This window comes from Hippichthys cyanospilos, chromosome 18 (genome assembly GCF_059441005.1).
Source record: "Hippichthys cyanospilos isolate Australia breed blue-spotted pipefish chromosome 18, RoL_Hcya_1.0, whole genome shotgun sequence".
Lineage (NCBI taxonomy): Eukaryota > Metazoa > Chordata > Actinopteri > Syngnathiformes > Syngnathidae > Hippichthys > Hippichthys cyanospilos.
The window spans coordinates 8,441,590-8,467,337 of NC_142386.1; the positions used below are offsets into that span (position 1 = coordinate 8,441,590).

At 38.7% G+C, this 25,748-nt stretch overlaps 2 protein-coding genes across 3 annotated transcripts; one reads left to right on the forward strand and one right to left on the reverse strand.

Moving 5' to 3' along the window:
- Positions 1-1,162: 1,162 nt before the first annotated feature.
- On the reverse strand, positions 1,163-17,319 carry LOC148408849 (flotillin-2a). Of its 2 annotated transcripts, none has more exons than XM_088441255.1 (11): positions 17,154-17,319; positions 12,511-12,592; positions 9,321-9,411; positions 6,596-6,719; positions 6,310-6,428; positions 5,982-6,095; positions 5,772-5,891; positions 5,107-5,321; positions 4,792-4,975; positions 4,309-4,458; positions 1,163-3,320 (listed from the first exon to the last, which is right to left on the reverse strand). In XM_088441255.1, exons 1-11 carry the CDS (start codon positions 17,200-17,202, stop codon positions 3,279-3,281), a joined length of 1,290 nt encoding a protein of 429 aa, XP_088297381.1. In that variant the 5' UTR covers positions 17,203-17,319; the 3' UTR covers positions 1,163-3,278. The 2 variants fall into 2 exon arrangements, with proteins under 2 accessions (XP_088297381.1, XP_088297382.1); XM_088441256.1 differs by lacking the exon at positions 9,321-9,411 and adding an exon at positions 9,902-9,992.
- Positions 17,320-18,660: 1,341 nt separating this feature from the next.
- Positions 18,661-25,742, forward strand: LOC148408850 (sodium- and chloride-dependent GABA transporter ine). The gene is made up of 13 exons (XM_088441112.1): positions 18,661-18,803; positions 19,820-19,954; positions 20,034-20,238; positions 21,881-22,013; positions 22,089-22,223; positions 22,352-22,455; positions 22,534-22,658; positions 22,736-22,848; positions 22,931-23,071; positions 23,142-23,241; positions 23,956-24,056; positions 24,140-24,307; positions 25,352-25,742. Exons 1-13 carry the CDS (start codon positions 18,677-18,679, stop codon positions 25,499-25,501), a joined length of 1,737 nt encoding a protein of 578 aa, XP_088297238.1. The 5' UTR covers positions 18,661-18,676; the 3' UTR covers positions 25,502-25,742.
- The last annotated feature ends 6 nt before the right edge of the window (positions 25,743-25,748 follow it).

Genomic DNA, 25,748 nt, shown 5'->3' on the forward strand with positions numbered 1-25,748 from the left:
TGAGTTTACCACAGTCAATCGCCATTTAATACTACTAAACCATGCACAACTCTCTCATCTTTTGTGAGATAACTAGAAAATAGAATACCTTTATTGTCAATGTACACAGCTATATAAAAAAATGATAGCACTGCTGATTGGCACTTATAAATAATATGAACAATAAATAGAATAAAATTATAGTTTCACAAAAGCGCAATGGTTGTTTTTAGTGTGTTCTTCTTTTGTTATTCAGAGTTAAAAGCTTTTGAATGATATGGGTTGATTGTGCCGTGGTAAAATTACAATTACAGTAATTGTGTAATTTTAGGCTATATGGTCATTTTTGGTCCGTTGAAAGTCATTCACAAGATTAATTAAATTAGTTTGGTGGAATGTGTCACTTTTGGAGAAGGTGAAAACATATCTTGCACAGTGGGAATTTTTGGAGTTTTGGAAAAACTCAATTTTGGAGAAGTTAAAAAATACCCTGCAAGGTGTGGATTTTTTGAATTTTTTTTTTTTTTTTTTTGGGTAACACGGGCATACTTTTTGCAATTATGGCCAATTATTTGAACAGGGTTTCATGAGACGAATAATCCACTTTTCCAGTTTTTGTTTTTTGCGGGAAAGCAAGTAAAATGTCAAGAAAAATCGGACTTGTCAACTTTATTTGTTGTTAGAGGCATTTTCATCAGTAGCAGGTGCCAACTCACATTTTTGCTTTCCCCTGTCGAAAAGTTCTTATTTACTTGTTTGTTCTACTATGCTATACAGGTTATACGTCTGATTGAAGGTAGAAAGTTTTCAAATAAACAAACAAAAGTTTAACCATGAAAAGTAACATTGAATTAAGCGCCAGCATCACGTGCAACGGGCAGCAAAGTGACGCCTTAAAAAAAAATCATGCGGCCATTTTCGGCCAATCAGCATTTATAATTTTAAGTAGAAATTTGGCCGAACAACCAACACATTGGCGCAAATTGATGACTCAATAACACGGTTGGGTTCTTTTGTTCATTGGCAAAATACAGTAGTTTATTGGTGCATACTGCCACCTACTGTACAGGAACCGCAAAGCGTTTTCATACATACCGTAGTTATGCTTACAGTCAGGCTGGAAAGTTTTCACCACTTCCGCTCCGTTTTCCGTCATTCACTAGACACACTGAGTGCTTCAGGGTTGTGGTATGTATATATATATTTTATTAAAGTATGACGCACAACATATAGTAACATGAACACGTGCTTCAAATGCCATGCTGGATCAGTTTGTCAAAAGATCAGAGTTAGGAGAAACTTAAATGGAAATCTTTGAAATAACGACTATTTTTATCTATGACATACAAATGAAGGATGTTTTTAAGGCGTAGGTCTAAGGCAGGGCTGTCCCAACTAGGTCCACGAGAGCCGTGATCCTGCATGTTTTTACATAATTCTCCAATACACCTGATTCAAATGATCACAATCGTTATCGCTTCCGCCGACGAGATGATCATTTCAATCAGGTGCGTTGAAGGACAGAAATATCAAAAACATGCAGGATAGCGGCTCTCGAGGACCAGGTTTGGAGATCCCTGGTCTAAGTTTTGGTCTTCATCCACATTATCTCCAAAAGTCTGCTTAAATTTAACAGCTGCGAGTTTGCACCAGATATACCAATCGAAAAGGAAATACAAACAAGTGCTGATATGAAAGAAAACTAAACAAAAAAAAAAAAAACACCATTTGAGTCTAAATCCTGCAGCTACATATTTTTGTGTTCCCGTGTTGTTACCACTGATAGTTATAAAATACATGAAGCTGAACAAGTACAAAAGTAAATCCGACAGGTATGCATGTACAACGTTCACATCGACAGGTTACAGATTACAATGAGTAGCGTAGAATGCGAATTTGAATGACTAGCTCTACACGCGTATGATTGAAATAGTCACAGCACAGTCATGACCTCTTCTTTGACAAAGGCACTGTGTACAAAACATGTTACAAACAATAGACTCCACTTCTAAGCTAGCAGCCGACTCGATAAATGATCTGCAGTAAAGGTCAGTTACAATAATGACACCTCCTTCTGAAAACGGAGAAAAGGAGCGCGTCTCATTTCCAGCACCTCTTTCGTCCCATACAATAAAAGAACCTCGAATGGCGGAGGTTCATGGAATTTGGATTTGAACGCATCAGGGAGTCCTCGATTACAGCGGCGTGCACAAAAGCGAACGTTTGGATGATCTCCACTTCAAAAAGAACAAAAAGGTGCCAATTCTGATTTCGCTTTACAGATGTTCGAAGAGTGACCGAGAGTTTCGTCAAGGAGACTTTACACATGCAGCAATTGTTAGTTAGCTATTGTTAGTAAAATATGTTTTCATGACAACAAAACGAGCGATTCTTTTTTTTTTGAACCAGTTAAAAAAGAGAACGCAGCAGTGCTGCGTAAACATTCCTGTGATGACGTTAAAAAAAAGCCTTTGCTCACATTTATTTCGCACAGGAGAGTTTGTTAGGGAAAAAGAGACTATTTTGAGTAGCATGAATGGCCCTGAGCGTTGAGCATAAGCCACACGAGCGACGTGTGAGCCTGGGGCTCGCGTCCGGGGTTCATTTAAGGCTACCCTTCTTCAACATGGCTTGACAATGTTCGTGTTTGTTAGTACAAAGGCAGACGTGACGGCGGGGTATCCGGATGACACGGTGAGGCCGAAGCACTGTCCGAAAAGGTTTTGGGCACTTGAGTGATGATTGGACAGTCACGAGCACGACAAGAGGACAGGTGAGGTGACGGCGAGCTAATAGTGGTTCTACTTTTACGATCCTTCTACATTTATATTCTATATATACCAGCCATATTTCAGTCGCAGCGGGTGAAGAACAGCGGATTATCAAGTTCTCTCAGAGGTAGAGAAACAGAGGGAATAAAAAGGCTGCCAAATTGTAACCAGCTCAGATTCAACATCAAATGAATTTTGGACTCTTTTCAAACGCAATCTGAATTTTCTCCGGAGCCACTTGCATTTACACTCGATTTACTGTGACATTTGTCCCCATTGTTTGGCTTGCTGAATCAAACAGGACTGCAGCATAAAATCCTGACCGACCAGTGACGAAATAAAACAGAAAGGTTACACCACACCCTTTCTCTTTTTTTTTTTTTTTGGTGGAAAGTAAAAATCATAAAAAAATATGTCAAATCTTGTTTGGTGTTTCTGGCAGTTTTGCATAAGTGGGTCGGAGGCTAGAGAAAGTGTTGTCATGCTTGAGGCAGATACTGTTTATGTCCGAAGCGGGGTTGCGATTCATCAGATGGCTGTTTGGCCGCTCATCTTCTGCAGGAGTGGGATCTGTGGATGGAGAACATTTGCACTTAGCCCACAGTTAACTTTTCTAGTTTGTGCTCTTATGTCACTGAGATATGGTTAAGGGCGGGCCACAGTGCTCCCTGCTGGACAACGAAGCAGCTACTCAACTGAATGCTCGTCTCTTAACAGCATTAGCAAAAACCTCGCTTGTTTATTTTGAGTCACGTTAAAGTAAACATCATTTGGCAGTGACAAACAGCTTGAGGCACGCACACTTTGCCTTTTGTTTGTTCGGGAGTAAAAATAAATGATGGCTATTAACTCATTCAGGCCCAAAGACATCTCTAAATCCAGACAATTAATCTCTGGTACTTTCGATTTTAGGTTTTTGTTCAAATGTTTGGCTAAAAGTGGGTCTAAAAACGTCTGCTACTAAGTAATCAATACATTTGTGGATGAGTACTAAGATAAACAATTACTTAAAATATTTTAAGAATTATAGTGACAAATACTGTAGGTACTAAAAGTGTACTAAATTATTTGATTATTTTAGGTACATCTCAGTTTACACACTCGTTTTGCCAAAGACTTAAAAATATTCATTGAAATAAACAGCTGGGATAGAATGTCTGGAATCCTTTGTGGGATGGATGAAACTAAAATTACTTTTTATATAGTCCTGTGATACTGCGGTTTTTCACTGATTGTAGGTGTGTTTTGCTAATCTAGGGTCATGTATGTATGGCTAAAATAATTGTTCATTTGTAAAGGGAAATATCTCCTGCTCAGGAAGTGTCCAATAAACCTTCTGGTTAGAATTGTTACTCATCACTCTTTTCCATATTAGTTTTCATAATAGTTTCATGAATTCTCTCTCAAAAAGAGCAGAAAGTACAAACATCACCTTTCAAGTGTGCGGAAGAAAAACATCAAAAACTGTGAACTTTTGGCGGCCCACTATCTAGTCAAACCTATGCGATGACAACGTTAAAAAACTAAAAACAAAGTTTGACGAGTGGCAAGAGCTTACCTTGGTCACATCCACCCCAGTGAGGGCATTGATGGAAACTGGGAGCTCGGCTAAAAGACGGTTCACCTCTCCTGTCACGCGGCTGCCTTCGCCTGTCAGGATCACTATCTCATTGGTCCTAGACAGAGGTGCTGCCACCTTGCTGGCGATCTAATTCAACACACAGAACACTTCTTAGCATTTACAATGTAAAGCCAAACAATGGCATGAATTTCAGCCTGCAGAAGAACATGAGCTCATTGACTGGCGTTGACAGCAATAAACGTCAAAATTTCCGTTTTACCGGGCAGGCATTGAATGAGTAAATTGAAACATGTTTATGTAATGCAAACGTATAAAAGATGGAGGATTCTAACGATCATTTGATTAAAAAATATCTGTCCCCTGAAATTCACGTTGTAGCATTTTAACAAGTCCAAATATCTGACCAATGAGAAAGACGTGCTGATGTTGCGGGACGCTGTACGAATAAACCCAACTGACCTTGGGCAGTGCTTCCAGGACCAAAGCTGTCTTAGCGGCCTCGCCGTACTGCTGGTAGGCTTCGGCCTTCAGTCTCATTTTCTCAGCTTCTGCCTTGCCCACAGCTTCAATGGAGGCGGCCTCCGCTTCACCGATGAAGCGAATCTTCTCGGCCTCAGCCTGGGCTGTCAGCACCGTCTTGATCCTTGTGGAGGGCAAGGAAAGCTTTCAACGGGGAGATCTACCAAGCTTTACAATATGTGTCGCATTGGAATGATTTTAACATTGAACAAATATTCACTAAAAGGTGATCGGCGAGGGAACGCTCCAACTCACTTCAGGCCCTCAGCCAGCTGCTGCATCTTGTAAGCTTCAGCCTCAGCAGGTCTTTTCACAGTGGCGATGAGCTCCTTGTCAGTACGGTCAATCTCCTTCTCCTCAATGGTGATCTGCTTCTTCCTCTGGACCACTTCCACTTCTATCTCCTCCAGACGGATCTTCTGCTGCTCTTTGGCTGCTTGCAGCTCATAAGCCAGCTGAGCTTCTGCTTTCTAGATATACAGGATGTCTTCAAATTACTTAGGTTATCAGGAAAATATACAGTGTTCATTTGATTGAGTATATTGTTTATCTACGGCAAGCCCACAATTCAACATGTTTTTGTATGTGTGAAATGTATGTGAAATATGTTGTAAATATGCTATTTTTGCCATACATCTGGATAGAAAGGGAGCAGGCCTGAGGCCACCCAACTCCAGTACTGCGCATTTAAGTTGTGATCCTAGTCTATATTTTTAATGCATGAATGTTTTTGTGTGGACATTTACAATGTGTGTTTAAAAAAAAAATCAATGTGTTACAAGTGGGAAGGGCAAAACCAAATTTTAACAAGTATTTGAGATGATTTCTCAGTGCATACTTTTCACCTGTTGTGGGTGGGAACAAATCAACCACAATGAAGAGAAGTTCACTCTTAGTCAGCCCAATCTACACATAAATACCTTCGTGTTGACTTCCTGATTGAAGGCAGCCCTCTGCATTTCCAGCTCTCGTTTGGAATCGGCCATTTTTGTGTCCGCCAGGAACTTAACATCCATCATTTCTTTCTTGCATTCAGCTTCCTATTAAAAAAAAAAAGAGATGTGAGTTTCAGAAAAAGTTAGAAAATGGCCTTGGGTGATGCTATATTTGTACTTGAAAGTTGTTCTCACTCTGATGCCAGCGTCTCTCTCTGCCTCTGCCACTCCAATGTCTGCATCCCTCTGCACTGCAGCCGTTTGTGTTTTGCCCAGTGAGCTTAAGTACTCCACTTTGTCATAAACATCCTAAGAAAAAATGAATAGGAGCAGTTTGTTCATACAGTACATGTGCTTAACGTAGCATAAATAATGCACGTTAATTAACCCTTGTGCAGTGTCTCACTGAAAAAGCTAACAGGTTTTTTTTTTTTTTTTTTTTTTAGATCTCTGTGAATATTATCATTTCAGAGCAAAAAGCAGCCTTTTGAGAGATCAATACAAAATCTTTCCGGTCTCAAACCTTGATGGTGAAACTGAGGATCTCGATGCCCATACGTCCGACATCGGGTGCCGCCACCTCTCGAACCAGAGAGGCAAACTTGTCTCTGTCTTGGTAAATCTGCTCCACAGTAAGGGTACCTGTAACATTAATACATGAGGTTGCTCTTCACATTGACAGCGACCTTGCACAAAGTGAATCTGCTACCTCACATAATACGAGCAACAAAAATCTTTGTTCATCTTGTTAAAAGATAGATATGGTTACAAGAAAAGAGTAACTATTTACCATTTGAGCAGATACCTACCAAGAATAGCACGCAAGTGACCTTCAAGGGTCTGCAGGATGACACTCTTGATCTCCATGACTGACTTCCCTAGGAACTGCTCGCAGGCGTAACCCAGCAGTTCATTTTCTGTCATCACCTTGACCTGGCGTCAGTGTGGACAAACATTGTCAGCTGAGCATACACTGACAAACCAATGAACATGTATCTGCACTTATTACTTTACATGGCTAAAAGTACAATGCATTCAGTAAAAATGTGGGTATAACCCCCCTCTCCCTTGCAAAATAAAATCTTGTCTTTTTTTTTTTTCCCCACAAATGACAACACTTGTACCCCAACATATTACAGAAAACAGCAGCTATTGGCTTGAAAATTTTTATACAAGACTAATTCTAATTATTTAGGTAATTTCCACATGTATAAAGATATTTCGAAAAAACAAATCTTCTTTGGCATTTTCTTTTTACCAATAAAAATGTAGATTTGAAACTGAACTGAAAAAACCTATCCAGAAAAAAAAGACTTTGGTCAGAGGACCTATTTGATGCTATTGTTGCCTTATATGCGCTAAATTACAAGTCTGACTTTTAAGTTATTCAATGTCAAAGATTTTTTTTATGACCTCTTACCTATTTTTGAGTGGAGATAGAGTTTTTACCCCATAGCAATAAAAATAAACCTTTTTTTTTTTTATATACAGCCACCTACTGTACATGTGGACATGGCCCTAGTCACTGGCTCAATAAAGACATTACATGAGGTGAATTGTGTTAAATGTGGAAGATAATTACTTTCCTGTAGATATTTTTTTCTGTCATGTATCATGCTCATTAACCATGCACACAAAATAAAGGAAGGGAATGGGGACATCATTGACAGCAAGAGCTCATTTATATGGCGGAAAAAAAGTTGGAGACGATGCTGTACTCCACTGGGGCTGTCAAAAGAGAGAGAAGTGAGCTGGGTCCTTAGGCAAGTGGTCACACCATTTGGTTGGGTATCATGCAATCATTCCAAGATTGAAGGACACACAATGTAAAGGGTGGCAATTGTCATTCCACATAAAAAAACTGATTAAAAAAAAATAAAAAGTGCAGGATGGAACGTCACACAGCAGGCCAGCTCAAAAGAGTCACCAGGGGGAGCTGTGCTGAGACTTAGCTTAAAATAAACCAGTACGGAAAAAGTGAGTGTAGCTCCCAATTGCAGACCTCTGACCCCGCCCCCCCATCCCGTTATTACCCATACCCTTTTAAGCACAACAGAAATACTAGTGAAGTAAATGTCATATATTGTCTAATCTTGACTTTAAATTGATTCAACCTTATATGGTTTTCAATTTACTGATATCAGTAGTATGGATAGGCAAGTTGTAGCTATTATAAATCCTCATTCCCATTCAAGGTCATGTCACTTCTGTTGCCATGAGCCCCAAGAAAAACTTTGTATCCACTTTGACCAATAATAATGAAGTGGCAGAGAGAACCTATGTGCTAAAAGAAAAGAGATAAAGTGAGGGGTCGTTCCAGACAGTGGGCTCATTGTCAGCATGCATGAAGGAAAATAAACAGTGAGGAACACACAGTATGGGACTGACTGATAATGAGGCATCTCCTTTCAAACACACTGAAGGCATGCACACAAAGCTAGTCACGTGAATAACAGCCAAATCCAAAACTAAAATGCGCAAGACCGAGGTCTCGGTATCACTTTAAAAAGTAAGTCCAGTCAAAGACATTATTCTTGATGATTAATATTGTGTTTGTGGAATTTGAATAAAAGTGATAGAGTGTAGAATTTAGTGTTATCTAATGGTGAACTAAGAGAACGCAACAATTTTGAAGTACGTACACTACGGTATCCCAGATCGAGCACACTTTCAAGCCTTCTACATTTGCACATTTCACCTACGTCGGGTATCCATAGGACAAAGGTGGCGACGAAACATATCAGCCTCCAGTTAGCCAGGCCTGGAGTAGCTAATACTATTATAACCTCTAAAGTGTCTGTAAAATGGCCGGCAATGAATGAGTTCATTGATTCTTAGCAACAAGTCAGATAAAAATAACCCTTAACTGACGCTTTCTTTTTTACATCATAGAATTTCAAAAACATATTTCGAACAAGTACTCAATTTTTTTAATGATCCAACTACTGATAAAAGTAAGATCCCTAAAAGCTAGAAGAATAGGATAGAGAATATCAAACATTAAAAAAGGCAAGGAATAGGATGGGAGAATAACATGCAGGTAAGGCATTTTTTTGCTGTCATCGTCAGACTCATTCAGACAGACAATAATGGCGCATCAGTTAAAACAAGAGACACAACTATTATTGGTGCCGATACATTTGTAAAAGGCTGAATTTAAAAACGTATTTTATTAAAAAAAAAAGATGACTTGCGCTGCTGCCACTAAATCTAATTCTTTCACTCAATAACCTTGGACACTGTGCTACTGTCAGTCTGAGTGCCAGCTTGCCCACGCCCAGGTCAATAAATATCCTCTGTATAACATTGAGGGCAAAACATGCAAACTCATCATCTCGGAGGGTAGCTTAAAAAAAAAAAAAAAAAAATACATGCTTACATCGTAACCTGAGCCCTCTGTATGAAACCACCTCTGATGTGATTATGGGGTGATGCCAGACCAAAGGAAATTGCTGGGATGCGGGGGGCGACAGGGTGAGGGTGTGGGGTAAGTCTGAACTGGCATTCCCAAAAAGAAACAGTGTGGTGATTTACCTGAGCCACCCCTGTGACAGTAATAGCTACACCCTCCGCTGTCTCTACATCCTCACACTTGGGCTGCAGGGTCATAATCTCAAGCGTTATCCTGTGAAGAATGTGAAAAAAAATATAAAATAAAAACAGGCATGTTCGGAGGGAAAGCAAATGAAGGGAGGGGCCAGAACACAAGGAAAAAAATCAGGACAAAGTGAAACCATTCACCCAAGGACTCCAGAGCACTAAACAATGGAGTATGCGATGCTCCCTGAAACCAACCTTTACATGGAGTTGTCTGTTGAAATCGTTTTTGAAACGCAGCTCTATCAGAAAAACTCAACTTGGATTGTGTCCCTCATTTTCCAAAGCCATTCCTAAAGAATTCCTTGCCAGAGTGCAGCTTAACGGCAAAGTTAGTGACGACAGAAGAGAGAAGCCATGTGGAGGAGAACGAACACACTCACTCACACGCACAAAAACGGGTTTTGGCTAATTAGTTGAGCCATTTATGCAGAATCTTCTTTTGGTCCTGATCACCAGCCACTGCTGTTTTGTTTTGTTTTGTTTTTTGTTGGGGTGGTCTCTTGAAAATACATTACCTGGGCCACCCCAGTCACATCCAGGGGAACACCCTCCGAGGTTTCGATATTCTCACAGCGACAGAGGATGGTCATAACCTCCAGAGACATTCTACGCAGACAGGAAGGCAGGCCGGAGTAGCACAGGCAAAACAGTCAGTTGGACAACAGCGGTTAGGAAGGTCAGTCACCAAGGTTAGGAGAAAGAGGTCAGAGTCAGAACCTGAAGCCCCGTCGCTCCTGTTTCAGCCACAAAAACTTGTTATTTTTGTCAGTGCTGCTGTTGAATACTGTTTATGAAAAACAAGACACCAAGCAGCTCAAATAAACATTCACTTCTCTGTTAGTGAATGCTTAAAAAAGGCGGGGGGGGGGGGGGGGGGGGGGGGGGGTATCGAGAGCCATGGATTAAAGTGTATCCAATGAATTCCAAATTATTAAGTATATGTATATACAAATTATTATATATACAGTATTAGTACAAAATCAGTTTTTCCCTTAAATATTGTATTTTTATTTGTTTGAAACAGAGTGTAGTTTTCACAAGGAATGGGCGAGTACCGATATGGTAAAGATGCTGATACCAGCCTTATTTTAAGATATTGGTGGGTGCGATTAAGGGTGGATGGGCCGTGGGTGACCCTATCAAGGACATAAAGCTCCAGAGAACTTAGCTCCTAGGATCACTGGGACACACAAACCCCTCCGCCACGATAAGGTGATGGCCCACAGAGGAGGCCTCGGGGACAGCCCAGAACATGCTGGAAAGATTATGTCTCTTGGCTGGGCTGTGAACACCAGGGAATCCTCCTGGATGAGTGGAATGAAGTGGCGGGGAAAGGGAAGTCTGGGCTTCCCTGCTCAAACTGATGCCCTGCGACCGACCCTGGATAAAGCGGAAGGAAATTGACGGGCGGATGGGTGCGTGGGATGGCATCTGATAACGGTATTACTGCTAGAAATTAGAAAAAAAAAAGAATAGAAAATTGACATTTGTTTTGTAGATGTTTGAAGAAAGATTGCTATACTGGGGTACGTAGGACTTTCAGAAATATAGCTGTCTTTTAAATTGCCTGACTGGGATAGATAGGTCTTTAAAATAAATCTCTTTTTTTTCAGGACAGTGTACGTATCAAAAGTACTAGTGCAATCAGTACCAGTGGTTACTCAAGTATTCATACTGGCTTTAGTTTGAAAGAAGTGGTCTCAAAAATCACTCGTTTTTATGCTTCTCCAAAAGGTTTGAACAAAAACTACCATTGGTAAATAAAAATCAGAGCAGTATCGACACAGGTTTTTTTCTTTTTTTACATGATATAATTATTAGCAAGAACCAGAACTGTCCTTTTAAAATGAAGAGGGGCTTCAGCATCCATGTTTGTACTCAGAAGCACACAGCGCAAGGATTTCAGTAATAAACCCCCGCCCTCCCCCCTCCTCCTCTACAGGAGACCTGGATCAATGAGTCATGGACTTGAACATTAACATGATTGCTGCATCAGAAGCGGGAAGAGTGTGTGCCCTCCCCGCCAAGCACCAGGCTTTTAGTTCAAGTGCTCGTGACTCTGGAGATGAGCAAGTTTTCCTTATGCTGTCACCCTCCAAGAAAAAAAAAAAACAAAAACCGTGACCATAATATTGAGTGATGGGCAGGCAGGGCCTGGTGAATTTGTCAGCTCAACCATGCATTGACTTCACTTTGTTGTTGTGGTCTACCATGATGTTTCCAAGCAACACTGAAGCACAGTTCTTAATTGAAAATGGGTAACCTGAAGCGGACACTGTTGAGCTGAGGCACACAGAGGAAAGCGACTACTCAGAGACAAGCAAACATTAGCTCACCAATACAGTCAAACCAGGTGCTCCGCATGCAAATGAATATTAGCACAAATCCAAGTAAGTTATTATACCGGATGAAATGTTTTAAGCAAGTAGTAAGAGAGTTTTAAAATACTAAGTTAGAAGCTCTGCAAAAGGTTGAATTAATGGTTAAACAAGCAGTCACATATTACAGAGTCAAGAAGTATGATTTTTTTATCCATAGCTTTGTTTCCTTTGTCGAATGCTGCTGCTAATCACAAGGTTGTTGTCATAATTACAACGTAACCCAAAATTCTCATCTAGATACTATTACTATCTCCAGTGATGAGTTTTCCCAAGTTACTGCTGAAACGGAAAGCTTAGATCCATTTGAGGGTGGCAAATGGCCGAATATTTAAACGTTTGAATAAACACACTGTACATTTAAAAAAGATCACAACAGAATAGGAATAATGTCAGCTGGGAATATACAAGCAAATAATGGGCAGACAAAGGAATATTGTATTATGTGTACATACTGCACAGTAGGCCATACGGTTGAACTCGGGTGTAATCAATCAAAAAATAATGCACCACGGGAGCTGTTAGCCATTGCAAAAAAAAAAAATACATAGACAACAATGCCTGCACAGTCAAGCTCATTTTGATGTCCTTGCTGACTTGAAAACCCAACAAATGAGGAATTGCCATTTTCTGATACATACACATTCAGAATTGTGACATGATGGTGTGGAAAAAGCCCCACTGAAACCAAATATCAAACAAGGTTTCCGCTGGTACTGTTGGAGTAATGTGCAAAGTGCTCTTACCTCTGGATGTCTGAGATGAGCCACCAAGCCCAAGCCCAGCCTCCCACAACATACGTTTTCTCATCTGAGCCACAGCAGCCACCTTAGGGGAACACCACAAACGACATGAACGTCATATAACCAGAATCAAACGGAAAAACTGAATGTGATGTGAGCGTGGGTAGCATTATACAGTACTTGCTTTTGGTCAACAACGTATGTATGAAACATACAACTTTGCAGCATGTTTTATGTTTAAAAAAAAAAAAAAAAAACAGTGGTTGTGTTCTAGAACTCTGAGATAGATATGAAAAAATCTATTCTGTGCAGTTTGCTATCACAACACATCACACGGGCCTGAGTCTGGTTTATCTCCAGCGTGAGTGTTTTGGGCGGCATTCCCAGCTGTCATATGTTAACTGAAAGTAAGAAAAGTGGGAGGAGCTGGACTATATTTACTGCCACAGAAATGCATGCCTATATTTACCATAACACAATCGATGTTGTTGTACAACATTTACTTCAACAAGGTTGGAATGAAAACACGCCACTATCATGAGTTTCCTCAACAAATTAACAGTTATGATGTAAAATAGGATATAAAGATCAACTAAAATTTCATTACAGTGGGCAGCAATAGAAATAATTTAAACCATGCAGTGAAACCTGCAAAATGTTTTGAAGCTCATTAAATCTGGAGCTTAACAAAATCCTTTGTGAAAAGTATTCTTTTAATGTCATACTGCTTTCTAAAAACATCAAAAAGGCCTTTAAGAAGCATGGTGCCATGAACAAAATGAATTTCATGAGATAAACAATATGTGATCCAGCGCAACAAATTGAGTCAAAGGGACTCTAAATTCCAGAAATTAGAGCTTTCCAATGCTACATCAGCATATTTGCTATGCTACTCACTCACAAGATTTTCACATCATTGCTACAGATATGAATATGTAGCGATGACACGCCCCTTTCGGGATAAGAAGGTCAAAGTGGTCAGTGAATTCCGTGTGTGTACAAGAAACCCAAAACAAGTGCTGCATACGCTTGCATAAAACAGCGCACGATTACTACAAGGAAACTGGGAGTAACTTCCACAGGTAAAAAAAAAAAAAAAAAGAAAACCCTTAGAGGTCTACCTTTTATACTTTTCTTTCAACATTTTTCAATACTTATTTAATGAAAAAGAAACCTTTAATCCGTGAAAGAGGTGGACGTTTGACCTACTGAATTCTTACATTCTTAGATCGTACCTCAAAATCTGCCTGTGCGACCTCAAACTCATTTTGCTCTGCCGGGTCACAAATGTCCAGCAGAAATGCGCATTTATATAGATTCATTTCAAGTAGAGATCCGTCAAAATTAAAATGATTGTCCAAACCCCGGACAAGGAAACAACTGAACAAATGGATTGTTCTCTGCATTTTGCCTAATTTGTCGATTCCAGTTTTTTTGTTTTTTTTTCCCAAGGTGACATAGTTTACATGCCAATTTGAACACCACAATTTTGTTCTGTTTTGTTTTCTCCAAAAGCCGACCCAGATCACTTTCATACATATCTATAAATTGAATATGCACTGACTACCGGGGCAAAATATTTGAATCTTCTGGACTGTAAAAGACATAGGAACCTCAAATTAAATAGTTTTAATTTGAAGATGCATATTTATGATTTGATTGCACATGCTGCCTTTTTCAAGGTTCGTTGCAATTAGGTTGTTTGTTTCACAAATGAAATTGGCCACATGAAAAAAAAATAAAGGAATCCCTTTAGGTTTGTAAATTTTATTTAATCTCACTTTTGGATCTATGCATACAGTATGGTCAAACTGTGTGTGTTATGTAATAGCAGGATCACTTGACTGAAGCAGCAGGACCACATTAACCTTACACGCAAGCTAGCTGCAGAGCTTATTACTTGTGATCAAAAGGGATCTTGTCATGTATTCATCTATTGTTTACATAAGCACTTGATTTGGAAAAAAACAATTGCTGCAATCAAACAATGTGATGCATGTTTTGTTGATTTAAGATATGACTATTAAAATGGTTAACATGTCCTTGCATTCGTATTATAACGGCATTAAAATATCACTTTAAATATTACTTGTGAAATTAAAGGCATTCTTATGATGGGACACAGTTTGGACTGTGAAACAAAATGTTGAATCTGGAATGTTTCATTGATTGACTTCTTTAAAATTAAAACTACTAGTTGTTTATTACCTACTATGGAAAACAAGAAACAGTCATTGTTGTATCTTAGCGGTTAGAAAGAGTAGGGAAGTATCTCTTGCACAAAACGGTACCATGAAAGCTTTTGGGCACATGATCCAGTTCCTGTGGTATTTGTATAAATGGATGTGGGTGGCAAATGCTTTATGATTAAAATAAACTTGCCTGTCAATAGCAATTAGTCTTTAGAATCTTTAGAGAATCTTTAGAGATACAGTGAGCTGCAAACTATTCATGCCTGGCTAGCGCTGGCATAACTGACATTCCTGGAAAAGTGGGGGTGGGGAGCTTTGATTCAATACCAAAGTTTTTCTTTGCGCTGTTTTCAAATGTGGCTGGAAGAGTAAACTGGTTGAGCTGGGTCATTTGAGAACGTGTGCAAAAGCAAACAGCCAAATCACAAGCATAACGTTGTCTGCAAATAGGTTTTTAAACAAAGCTGTGTACAGGGTTTTTCTAAACAAAGCTAATGTCAAAAATCTCCTAAGACTAAGTGATTAATACACTTAAGAATGTAAAGATTTAAAATCTGGGACATGACATGTTAACTGAAATTGAATATGAAACACATTCATACCAGAGACTATTTATCATTTATAATCCCTAGTCAATCTGGTGACCCGTGGTTGTGTTACCAACCTTTACCTATTGGTAAATGCTATCTTGGATGACAGTTCAACAGCATAAAATTGGTGAATGCACTCATCATACTCCAACCTTCTTTGACTAATGTTGGTGTTGTGCCAGTGCAGACAAATGTGTATCCACCTTAAATTGAGTAAAAAAAAAAAAAGGCTAATCTGTGAATAATCAGGAAAGTTCAATTTTTGGAATCCATTTGACCCTAACCGCTAACTAGGCAGCTGATGGACAGATGTTGAACATCTGGGTATGTTGAGTTTGGCATAATTACAGTATGTCTCTTTGCAGCAAGAGGTTTTTTTTTTTTTTTTTGCAAAAAAAAAAAAAAAAAGAGTGCTTGTCACAACACACAAGTCTTTTGGATAAAAAATACACACCAAGTATAAATCGTTCATTTCATAAATGCCTGTGCCCACCCCTTTTCCATTGTGACGTCAACTTCTTCAGTTGCCCACAACCCATGTGCAATATTTTGACTCCTGGTAGCGTGATAACTAAGGGGTTGTGCGATGGTGAACTTTATGATGTCACCATCTGAGTGAAATTGCAGGTCCCCGGTGTCGTCTTTTAATGCTATCCCACTGATGTACAATGTCAAAGATCAATTAAGTTAATTATTCTGCTATGGTACGCATCAAATTTGAGTGCTACAGTTGAATGTAGTTTTTTGGGAGGTAGAAGATACCTCTGCTTAGATAATTATGTATAACCAACTTATATGATAAAAATTGCATTTGGACACCTTTTTTTGTTCCATTTTAAAACGTCCAATATTTTTTCTAGATATATAATCTAACGACGTGTCAAAATGATCCACAAATATCACAATATTATATCTGAGGGGGAGAAGGACATATTAAGCCAGAACCTTTATTTTATTTATGTTTCTGAGAATTGAACATAACTTACTGGTTAAAACAAAGGATTGAATTGGCTTTTCATGCATTTCACTCGTTTGGCTAGATAAACATGCACCAGGTCAAAGTTAACCCTGGGACTTTATTAAACAGGCGGGTTAAAATATTTACATGCCTTGGCTCGTTGTTACTTGAATTTTGTGCACTAACACGGGGTGAATGGCTTCATTTTGTGTATTCTGTTCAACTGCATTGACATCAGTGGACGGTGTCGTGCACAGCCTACTGCACTAGCACTCGAAGGAAGGACTTTATGGGCCTCTCCCATGTAATCTAATTTATTCAGCTGCAGGGAGCAACCGCCACGACCTGCAAATAATAAACTCGCAAAACTCACAAAACCGTGAACTCTGCGTTAATGTTTTTCGTGACCAAAACAAAGCTATTAACGAAATAGATCGAAACGACAGAAGTATGAGGGACAGGAAATTGTCCAATCTTTATTATGAATCATGTCGTCCGAACACCAGTGGGATAAAACGCGATAAAAGAAAACATAAAACGTTTTAAAATATTGAATGTTTTAAAAGAGAAAAGCTTGAGGTACGTGATTACGAAAACCTCCAACATTGAAATAGCGGCCATGATCGCTAACGCTTGAATAGGTTACGTAATCCGTAGTAGCGGGAATGACGATTATCTTTTTTTTTTACGTCAGCTTGTCATAAATGGTTATAGTAAACGTTACGCACGTGCGTTGTGTGTATTCGTGAGGATTTTGACTGATGTTAAGAAATGTTCATCGAGTGAAGGTGAAGAAAACGCCCCCAAGGCCCGCCTCTTCAAACCCTTCATCGAGTTTACACAAGACAAGAGGCCGCGGAGCTTTAAATAAAAAAAGAAATCCAAACGCGAGTTTTTCATCGTTACCTGAAACCACCAGAGCCTCGTTTGGTCCAACGGTGTGACAGTTTCCCATTTTAAAACGAATTTAAACAAAAATATTCGACACAGAAGATGTTAAATGTACGTTTTCCCCACCAACCCTAGCAATTATTTCATCACAACATCGGTGTAACAGCTCCCAGTCACACCCACACCCATATCGATTTTCCTTTCCACAGGAAATCGATTAGCACTTCCGTTTGTGACTTTCAAAATAAAACCAATATAACAACAATACAGCTCATCTGCTTTGAAGGCAATCCATACTTTTATTTTCTTCTTATCAGGGTTGATTTTGTTTTTTAGCTTGATGAACGTTTTTATTCACCGGATATCCCAAACACCCCGTTAAGGAAATGACGTAACAGTACAATATCTTGATCGAGTGGCAAAAAAATTAGGTTTTGTATTTTCGGATTTGAATTAATCAAAATGTTAAACTTTAACGTCATGTGATTATTTTGATATTCTCTGACAATAAACTACGGTCAGTGGTGGGGTCATCTAATGCATTCAGTGCCCAGCAAATGAATCACTAAAACAAAACAGCGTCGTTGCAAATTTGAACTACTCCCCAGTTAAGGATTAGTTGAAAGGGACCGTGTAAGATTTAGCGACATCTAGCGTCAATTAAAAAAATAAAATAAAACAAATAAAGTACAGTATGTACTGTACACTAATTCAGTATGCAAAAAGCTGTTTTTTTAATGACATCAATCTTAACTCGTTCACCGTGAGATGGCTCAAAATTCTACACGTTCTTCTTGCTGATTTATTTAGTCAATAGTGTTAACATTATTATTACTACGCCATGCATTTTTGTGTAGTTGTAGTCTTTTTACAATAATCAATTCGAAATGTTCCAACTTTAACACGCTTGTATTTGTGTGCTGAATGTTATGGTTGGGGGTTATAGATTACTGTACGTGCTGGAGAAAATAGGAATGATAATCCTTATCACGGCTCCACCTTTACACGGTTGTGGGTGCTCACGTGTCAAAAATGCACTTTGTATCACACTGGAAGTTTGGGCTGACAGATACAATTCTTGACATATTAGCTGTAACAAATCAGTATGCCTGAAGAAGACAGGCAAGCAAGACGTTTGGACAAATAGAAATGCAGTATGATGTTTTTAAATCAAATTATACAAATTAACAGAAAAATAACAACACTCAATGATTTAACTTTCAACCATTTAGCAATAATTGCACATATTACTCTACTATGGTCATAATTAAACACAATTAACAGTGAAATGAAATGTAACAATTAGAGAGATATGGGGAAATGCGGGGAAAATAAAAAATTGTGATGAAAAATGAGTGGATGGATGGAACTTCTGATGGCAAACATTAAACTCCCGAGCCACTCATTGGACTTATGCAGTAGGTATTCTGCTAATCATTATGGATAATAAAAAGTTATGTCAACCAGTGTCACTCTACCGGCCCCTTTCTGTGGTTTTAGGGCCCAGAACAGCCACCGCTTTGTCACTTGCAGCAGACATGGACAAGCAAGAGAGCAGACCGACATGGAGCAGGCAGATAGAGTTCACCCTGGCGGGCATCGGCTCCGCTGTGGGCTTGGGCAACATTTGGAGGTTCCCTTATCTCTGCTTCAGGAGTGGAGGAGGTGAGTAATAACTTGCCTTTAGCCTGAAGGAGGAACAAACCTTTACTCAAAGGGCCACATTTGGTTATTAAAACTGATATATTTTCAGGTCGTTTGTATATAAAGTAAAAAACAAACAAACAAAAAAACCCTCAAACATTGTTTGTTGACAGTGAAATAAGAATGCATGCTTTAATTTTATTTATTAATATATTTTGTACTATTTTATAAAATAACATAAATGAAGTTGTTTTATATTTTTTAATTATTATTGATCACATTTGTATTAAAAATGATACATTTTAATTCACTTTTTTGCGTGGAAATGGCTTACTAATGGAACATTTATTACAGGGCTTGATACTGTAATTATTGGGTAGGCCAGATGAATGAATGAATGGAATGGGTTATATGTGGTAACATTCCATACTTTGCTCAGTGTGCTCTAACCCAGGCCACAATAGTGTTTTAATAATCAATTAAAATAATCAATTGTTGCATCATACTTTGAAATCTCTGGCGATACAACATATGCAGCCCAGGAAATTGGATTTACATAAACGCTCACTACCAAAGGAAACTGTTAAAAATCAAAGTTGTCATTCACAATGTTTGTTAATGCATTCATTCTCAGGAATGTATTTGTACTCATTTTACTCATATTTTATTTTCTTCCAGTTTTTTTTTTTTTGGTAAAGAATGCTCTAAAATGACTGACAGTGAATGAGTTAAAAAAAAAACATGTGTTCTCTTGCATTTTCAAAAAAGAAATACGTTTAGAGAGCTAATTTCTGCAACTTAAATGTGTGAGTAGTTGGGTAATTTATTTACAGTATTTAAATTGTTAGTTATTTTTGATTTAATTGTTAAAATGCAAGAGCCAGCCTAAAATGACAAGCACTACCTCTTTCACTGCTAGCTCAGTTAAATTAGATTTTTGACTTATATAGCTATCCAGTTACAAAAGATAACTGACATCTATTGTCGTCAATGGCAGTGAATGAGTAAACAAACATTTTTTTTTTTTTATGCTGCAGGTGCATTTCTGGTACCATACCTTCTTATGCTGGTCGTGCTGGGGATCCCTCTGCTCCATATGGAGTTGACGGTCGGTCAATACACAAAAAGAGGGCCGGTCCATGCGCTCTCACAACTCTGCCCACTTATAAAAGGTATGACAGGCAGTTGCATTCTTTACTTGAGTAATGGCAGAGGTACTTTTTAAAATGAATTCGTATTTTTGTCACATAGGTGTCGGAATGGCATCCGTGGCCATTTCCTTCATCATGTGCACGTACTACAACGTAGTCATTACTTGGGCCCTCTACTACCTGTTCAGCTCCTTCCAAGTGCCGCTACCCTGGCAGGGTTGCAACAACACGTGGAACACAGCGAATTGTACTGATCACGCCATAAATGGCAGCTACTCATCTACGGCCAGTCAGGAGTTCTTTAAGTACGTTTTACTGGGTTGGACACAATGTGTTCAATGACCATCTCACCGCCAATGACCACCTCAAATCTCCATAGAAATAATATTTCAATGCACTAAAGAGAAATGACCATGAGCACATTGCAAAGGGAACATTTTATTATTTATATGGCAATCTGTTATCAGAAAGCCACATGTCAACTGAAGTTGCAGGGGACAAAATTTTACAACAGTGGCGCAACACCGGGACCAAACTAATTAGTTTGTGGTGAGTGCATTACCAGATTAGCGATGATAAACTGTTATCCTGGATAGCATTTAAAATCGGTCATCAGATTGACAAACAATTTAACTTGAGATAAATAGTTACTGGTCCCAGTTTTTATTTATGAAAATATGGTGACCCTAACCAAAAAGTCCACATTACTAGTATGTTGTCATACAGTAGTGAAAAATGAAGTTACTGAATACTGAAGCAATACATTGAATAATAATTTGTAGACTTTAAAACTGCATATCAAGGATCATCATACAACTTTTCGAAAAGACAGGAGTTTCAAAAGAAACTACTGCAGAGAAGGGAACAGTGTAAGCTTATCACGCGAGCCATGTGAATGATATCAGTGAAGATGATAGGAAAGGTCAAAACTCTGATGTCAAAGTCACTTGTAAAAATATGTAACCTCTTATGCATGCACAGAGAAAATGTTTGCAAAAAGATAGTTGTGGTGATGTATCACTTGAATCTTGGAACCCCAAAAACAAATCTTGAAGCATACTTTAGTTATTTAGCCATTTAGGTAGTAAAAAGTTGTTATTTTGTCTACATTAAGTTTGATGACTTCATTACTAACCATGTACAATTAAAACACTTAAAAATGCATTTTTACACTTGCTGTTGCCTGATAATGACATCACGTGCAAAGTGCTCAGGTCAGCAGTCAAAGCCCAGCTTGTGAAAGTCACATGAAAAAAACACAATATTGGAAGAGACTTGATCAAGTGATACTATTCAAAAAACAAGCAAATTACAACACGACAACAAAAAACCTGCAGATAAGCCGCACTGGACTTTAAGCCGCGGGGCTCAAGTCATGAGAAAAAAGGTGTGGCTTATAGTTTTAATACCACACTTAACAGTAGAATTAGTTTTTCCTTCCCCCTGAGTGCCTAATTTTAAAAACATAACATCCATCAACTTTATAAATGCAAAATGGTGCTGCCAGATGTTCACCTGCACCAGTGGTTCTCAAATAGTGGGACGGTCCCCCCAAGGGGGGCGCAGATGACCTCAGGGAACCTCAAATGTAATTGCAATAAAATAAAATTTTATTTGTTTTTTTTTTATTTTCAGGCACTTTGATGCACTTGGGTTATTTTCTTCTGTTTTAGACTAAGCTGTAACCCATATAAACGCTGTAAAAATAATTAACAGTTCTTGAAAGTTGATTTATGTATTTTTTTTCTTTTGGTAATGTTAAAAAGAATACAGGTTCAGGTATACTTATACAATTTTTATAGATAATCTTATTTATAGTCAGCGTTAAGTGAGGGGGGGCGTGACGTTTTGTCTTTACTGGGGAAGTTTTGCAAAATATAATTGAGACGCAGTGATCTACACAAACAGAAGTGAGCATGTTATCTTTTGTTGCATCTTTCTGTGAAGATATAAGATGCTACAGCAAACAGGGGGAATCGAGGAACCCGGAGTGCTACGGTGGGACCTTTTCCTCATTCTCATTCTCGCTTGGATCCTCATCTATCTTTGCATATTCAAGGGGACCAAATCCACAGGCAAAGTGAGCGGAAAGCACACACGGGTGAAGTGATTAACAAGTCCTTTTTCGGTACTTTCTTGGGTTTTTTTCGTGTAGGTGGTGTACCTCACAGCGCTGCTCCCTTATGTCATCCTTATTGCTCTGCTGGTCAATAACGTGCAGCTTCCTGGAGCAATACAGGGTATAACCTTCTTCATTGTGCCAGAATGGGAAAAGCTGCTCTCAGTAGAGGTAAGAAAGGTTCTATTTTTATTTCGGCCAGAATACTGTGTTAAGACTATTGAATACTTGTTCAACCGTCTTTCGATCGAAGCTTTTGAGAAATCAATTTATGTGCAGTGAATTGCTTCATCTTGCAGGTTTGGGTGAACGCTGCAGCCCAAATCTTCAACTCCATCGGAATAGGGTTCGGTTTCCTCATGTCCATGGCCAGCTATAGCTCTTTCAACAACAACATTATTAAGTAAAAGCCCCGCTTATGAAGACTCTTGTGACATCTGGACAGATACAATGTAAAGATGTCCTCTCTTTTCTCACACAGAGACACACTGACGATATCCATCGTCAATTCCCTCACCAGTATTCTGTCAGGTTTTGTCATATTCTCTGCTTTCGGATACATGTCGCACCTGCAGAACATTCCGGTGGCCCAGTTGGCTGTGGATGGTAAGTTGGGAAACTTATCACAACCCACCACTAATGAATGCACATAATTAAATTATACTCAATTGCATGTTATCTAGGTCCAGGACTTGTGTATGTTGTTTACCCACAAGCCTTTGCCACAATGCCGGTGCCTCAGCTGTGGGCCGTGTTGTTCTTCTGCATGCTGCTTTGCCTCGGAATTGATAGCGAGGTAGCCCAAGCGCACCCTTCTTCAAATAATACGCATGAAAACAACAGCGATCGATAAAATCCTTCTTTTGTTTTTTGCCCAGTTTGCCATGGTTGAATGTATGGTGACCAGCCTGATGGATCAATCCAACCAGTATCTGCTGAAGTTCTTCAAGAAGAAAGAGCTGTTAGTTCTTGCGGTTTGTGGAATCGCATGTCTTCTTGGAATTCCGAATGTGATGCAGGTAAAAGCTGTCTATTGCGCTATGTGCTGAATTTATTATTACACTTTACATATGATGAATATCTTTGCAGGTGGGGATTTATGTTTTCCAGCTGATGGACCATTATACTGCCATTGTGTCTATCATGTTCCTTGCATTCTTTGAGATTATAGGTATTTGTTGGCTTTACGGTGAGTATAACTGCAAATTCAACTGCATTCAACTTACAGTTTCCAGTGAATGAAAACATTAAATCCACCTTCTCAAAACATGAGAATATGGATAACAAACAATCCAAATTATTTTTAAAATATTTAAATTGTGGAGATTGACCTTTTGAGAAGTCTTTTTGATTAGTTTGTATCTTAATTCAACTCATTTTCCTCAATATATATTTTTTGAGTCATTTCTTGCCACTCCCTGCTCAGGTTTATTGACAAACTAAACATGTATTTAAGGAAAATTTTAGCATTTGTCCGCTAGTTTAACGCTAACGTTAAAAAGCATCTACAGTTCTTCATCAAATAACATATCTCACAAGCCTATAATATTAGTGCGGCACTGATGAGGAGGGGAGCTGGGACAGCTCATAGTTGATTATATACCTCCTCCTGGTGGTCAAGGAAGGCACACAAAAAAAATCAATACAATGGTCATTTAACTGATGAAGTGTGAACAAGTTGATTAATTTATTTTAATGATCACATTGCAAACCGTTTTTGTGAAGTGTATTTTTTCCCTTCATTAAAACACACACTATAACAACATTTTTAGAGTGGTAGGCAGGAAGATGACATCTACAAAAAAAACATTTTTATGCTATTCTTATTTATTGAGATGCATCTGTATATTTGTGTTTTTTTTTTTTCTTGGATTCATGTGTAGCTATCTATTTATGTGTTTAGGTGTGAGACGGTTATCCGACAACCTTGAAGAGATGACGGGCAAAAGGCCCAATATCTTCTTCAGAGTCTGTTGGCAAATCATTGCTCCTTTTCTCATCACTGTAAGTCAGCACATTGTTGTACCATGTCATTCTGGAGTATGATCCATACTAAGCGGGACTCCTTTTTTGGGGGGTGGGGGCAGGTTATCCTTATTTTTTCCATTATCCAGTTCAAACCGGCTCGCTATGAAGGCTACGTCTTTCCCCCCTGGGCTCAAGGGGTTGGCTGGGTCATTGCCGTGGCCTCCATCATATGGATTCCGCTGGGCACCATTCACACATTATGGGTGCTGCCTGGCTCACTTTTACAGGTAATGTAAATTCATTCACAATATTCAGTACAGCCCCCTTGTAAAACCTAATTAAAAATATTCCCTGTGTATTTATACTGTATTTTATAGTATATATGTTTAAAGGTCTTTAAATACACTGACAACATTATGCTTAACACTCAAAAGGTTTAACATGCTGAGAGGAAGAGCAACGGTCCTGGAAAATTTAATTGACAGTGTACAGTTTTTCCTTATTGCGACCTCACTTGCAGATTTTCAATTATGATCAAACTTTTCTATTGCAGGTTTTCTAAAGAAAAGAAAAAAAAAAGTTTTCAATCTCTACTTGGGATTTTAGTTCTGAGAAGGTTTTCGAGAACGTAACCATTGTATTAAAACAAGGAAACAGTGTAACTTACCGATTTATGTAAATTAAAACTCAAATCAAGCTTTCTGCAGGTGTTACACAGAGGATGGAAGAGGAGTGAACCATTCAATAATTACTTTCCAATCTTTTCATCAAAATGAAGCTGTTTGAAACGCTGTTTGAAATTTACGTACTTTTAAATTAATCGTTTTAACGCTCTTGTGCCGCCGCCTAGTGGAAATTACAATATGTTTCTGATGGCGGATTTTTTTTGTGAGAAACAGTGGCTATTCTACGGATGTTGAGATAAGAATTAAATATACAATAGATGATACTGTCGGGCAGGCAAAAATTAAAAATACCCGGTAAATAAAATGTGCCTCAATATGAAATGCCCGAATGTGTTTGAGTGCAGCACAAGTCTAGTGCATATGGCGAGACGGCAAAACTCTCGTTATCGGCTAGTTTAGTAGCCACCAACGCCAGATTTTTTTTTTCCTTTTCTTTTTTTTTTACTTTTAGAAGGGGGGATGATTTTTATAGGTGTCGTATATGAGTATCACAAAGTGAAAGAGAGAAATCCAATATGAAAAGCTCCCATATTGAAGTGATTCACAAGGTCAATAATCAAACACCTAAGCTAGAAGCTGTCCAGGATCATTGCACAGAAATGTAAGATATATAATGTCATAACATTTTGGTACATCTCTCCACAGAAACTAAGGCTGTCTATCACACCGTACGCCTTGAATAACAAGTCCAAAATGCCATATTATGAAAGGGGAGGAAATGGGAGATACCCGACCGTGGCCGCCATCAGCACTGTCGTAGGGGAACAATACAAAATGCAAAATCAAGACAGCTAAAGAGACTCAAGTGCTTTGTGTAGCAGTAATGGTCAGGTTATTCTTATTTTTGATCAGTGTCAATTATTGTCTTTATGTGCACAGTGTTAAATTGTATTCTCTGTTGCTCAAGTTTTACTACCTGCAAGTCGAAAATTGTCACGGCACATGCAACTTCAAGGACGATTGTAAATAGTTCTACTATATTTGTATTTAACTAGGACATTAGAACGCTGATAGTGTTTGAAAAGTCAAAAGTTCTCGAGCA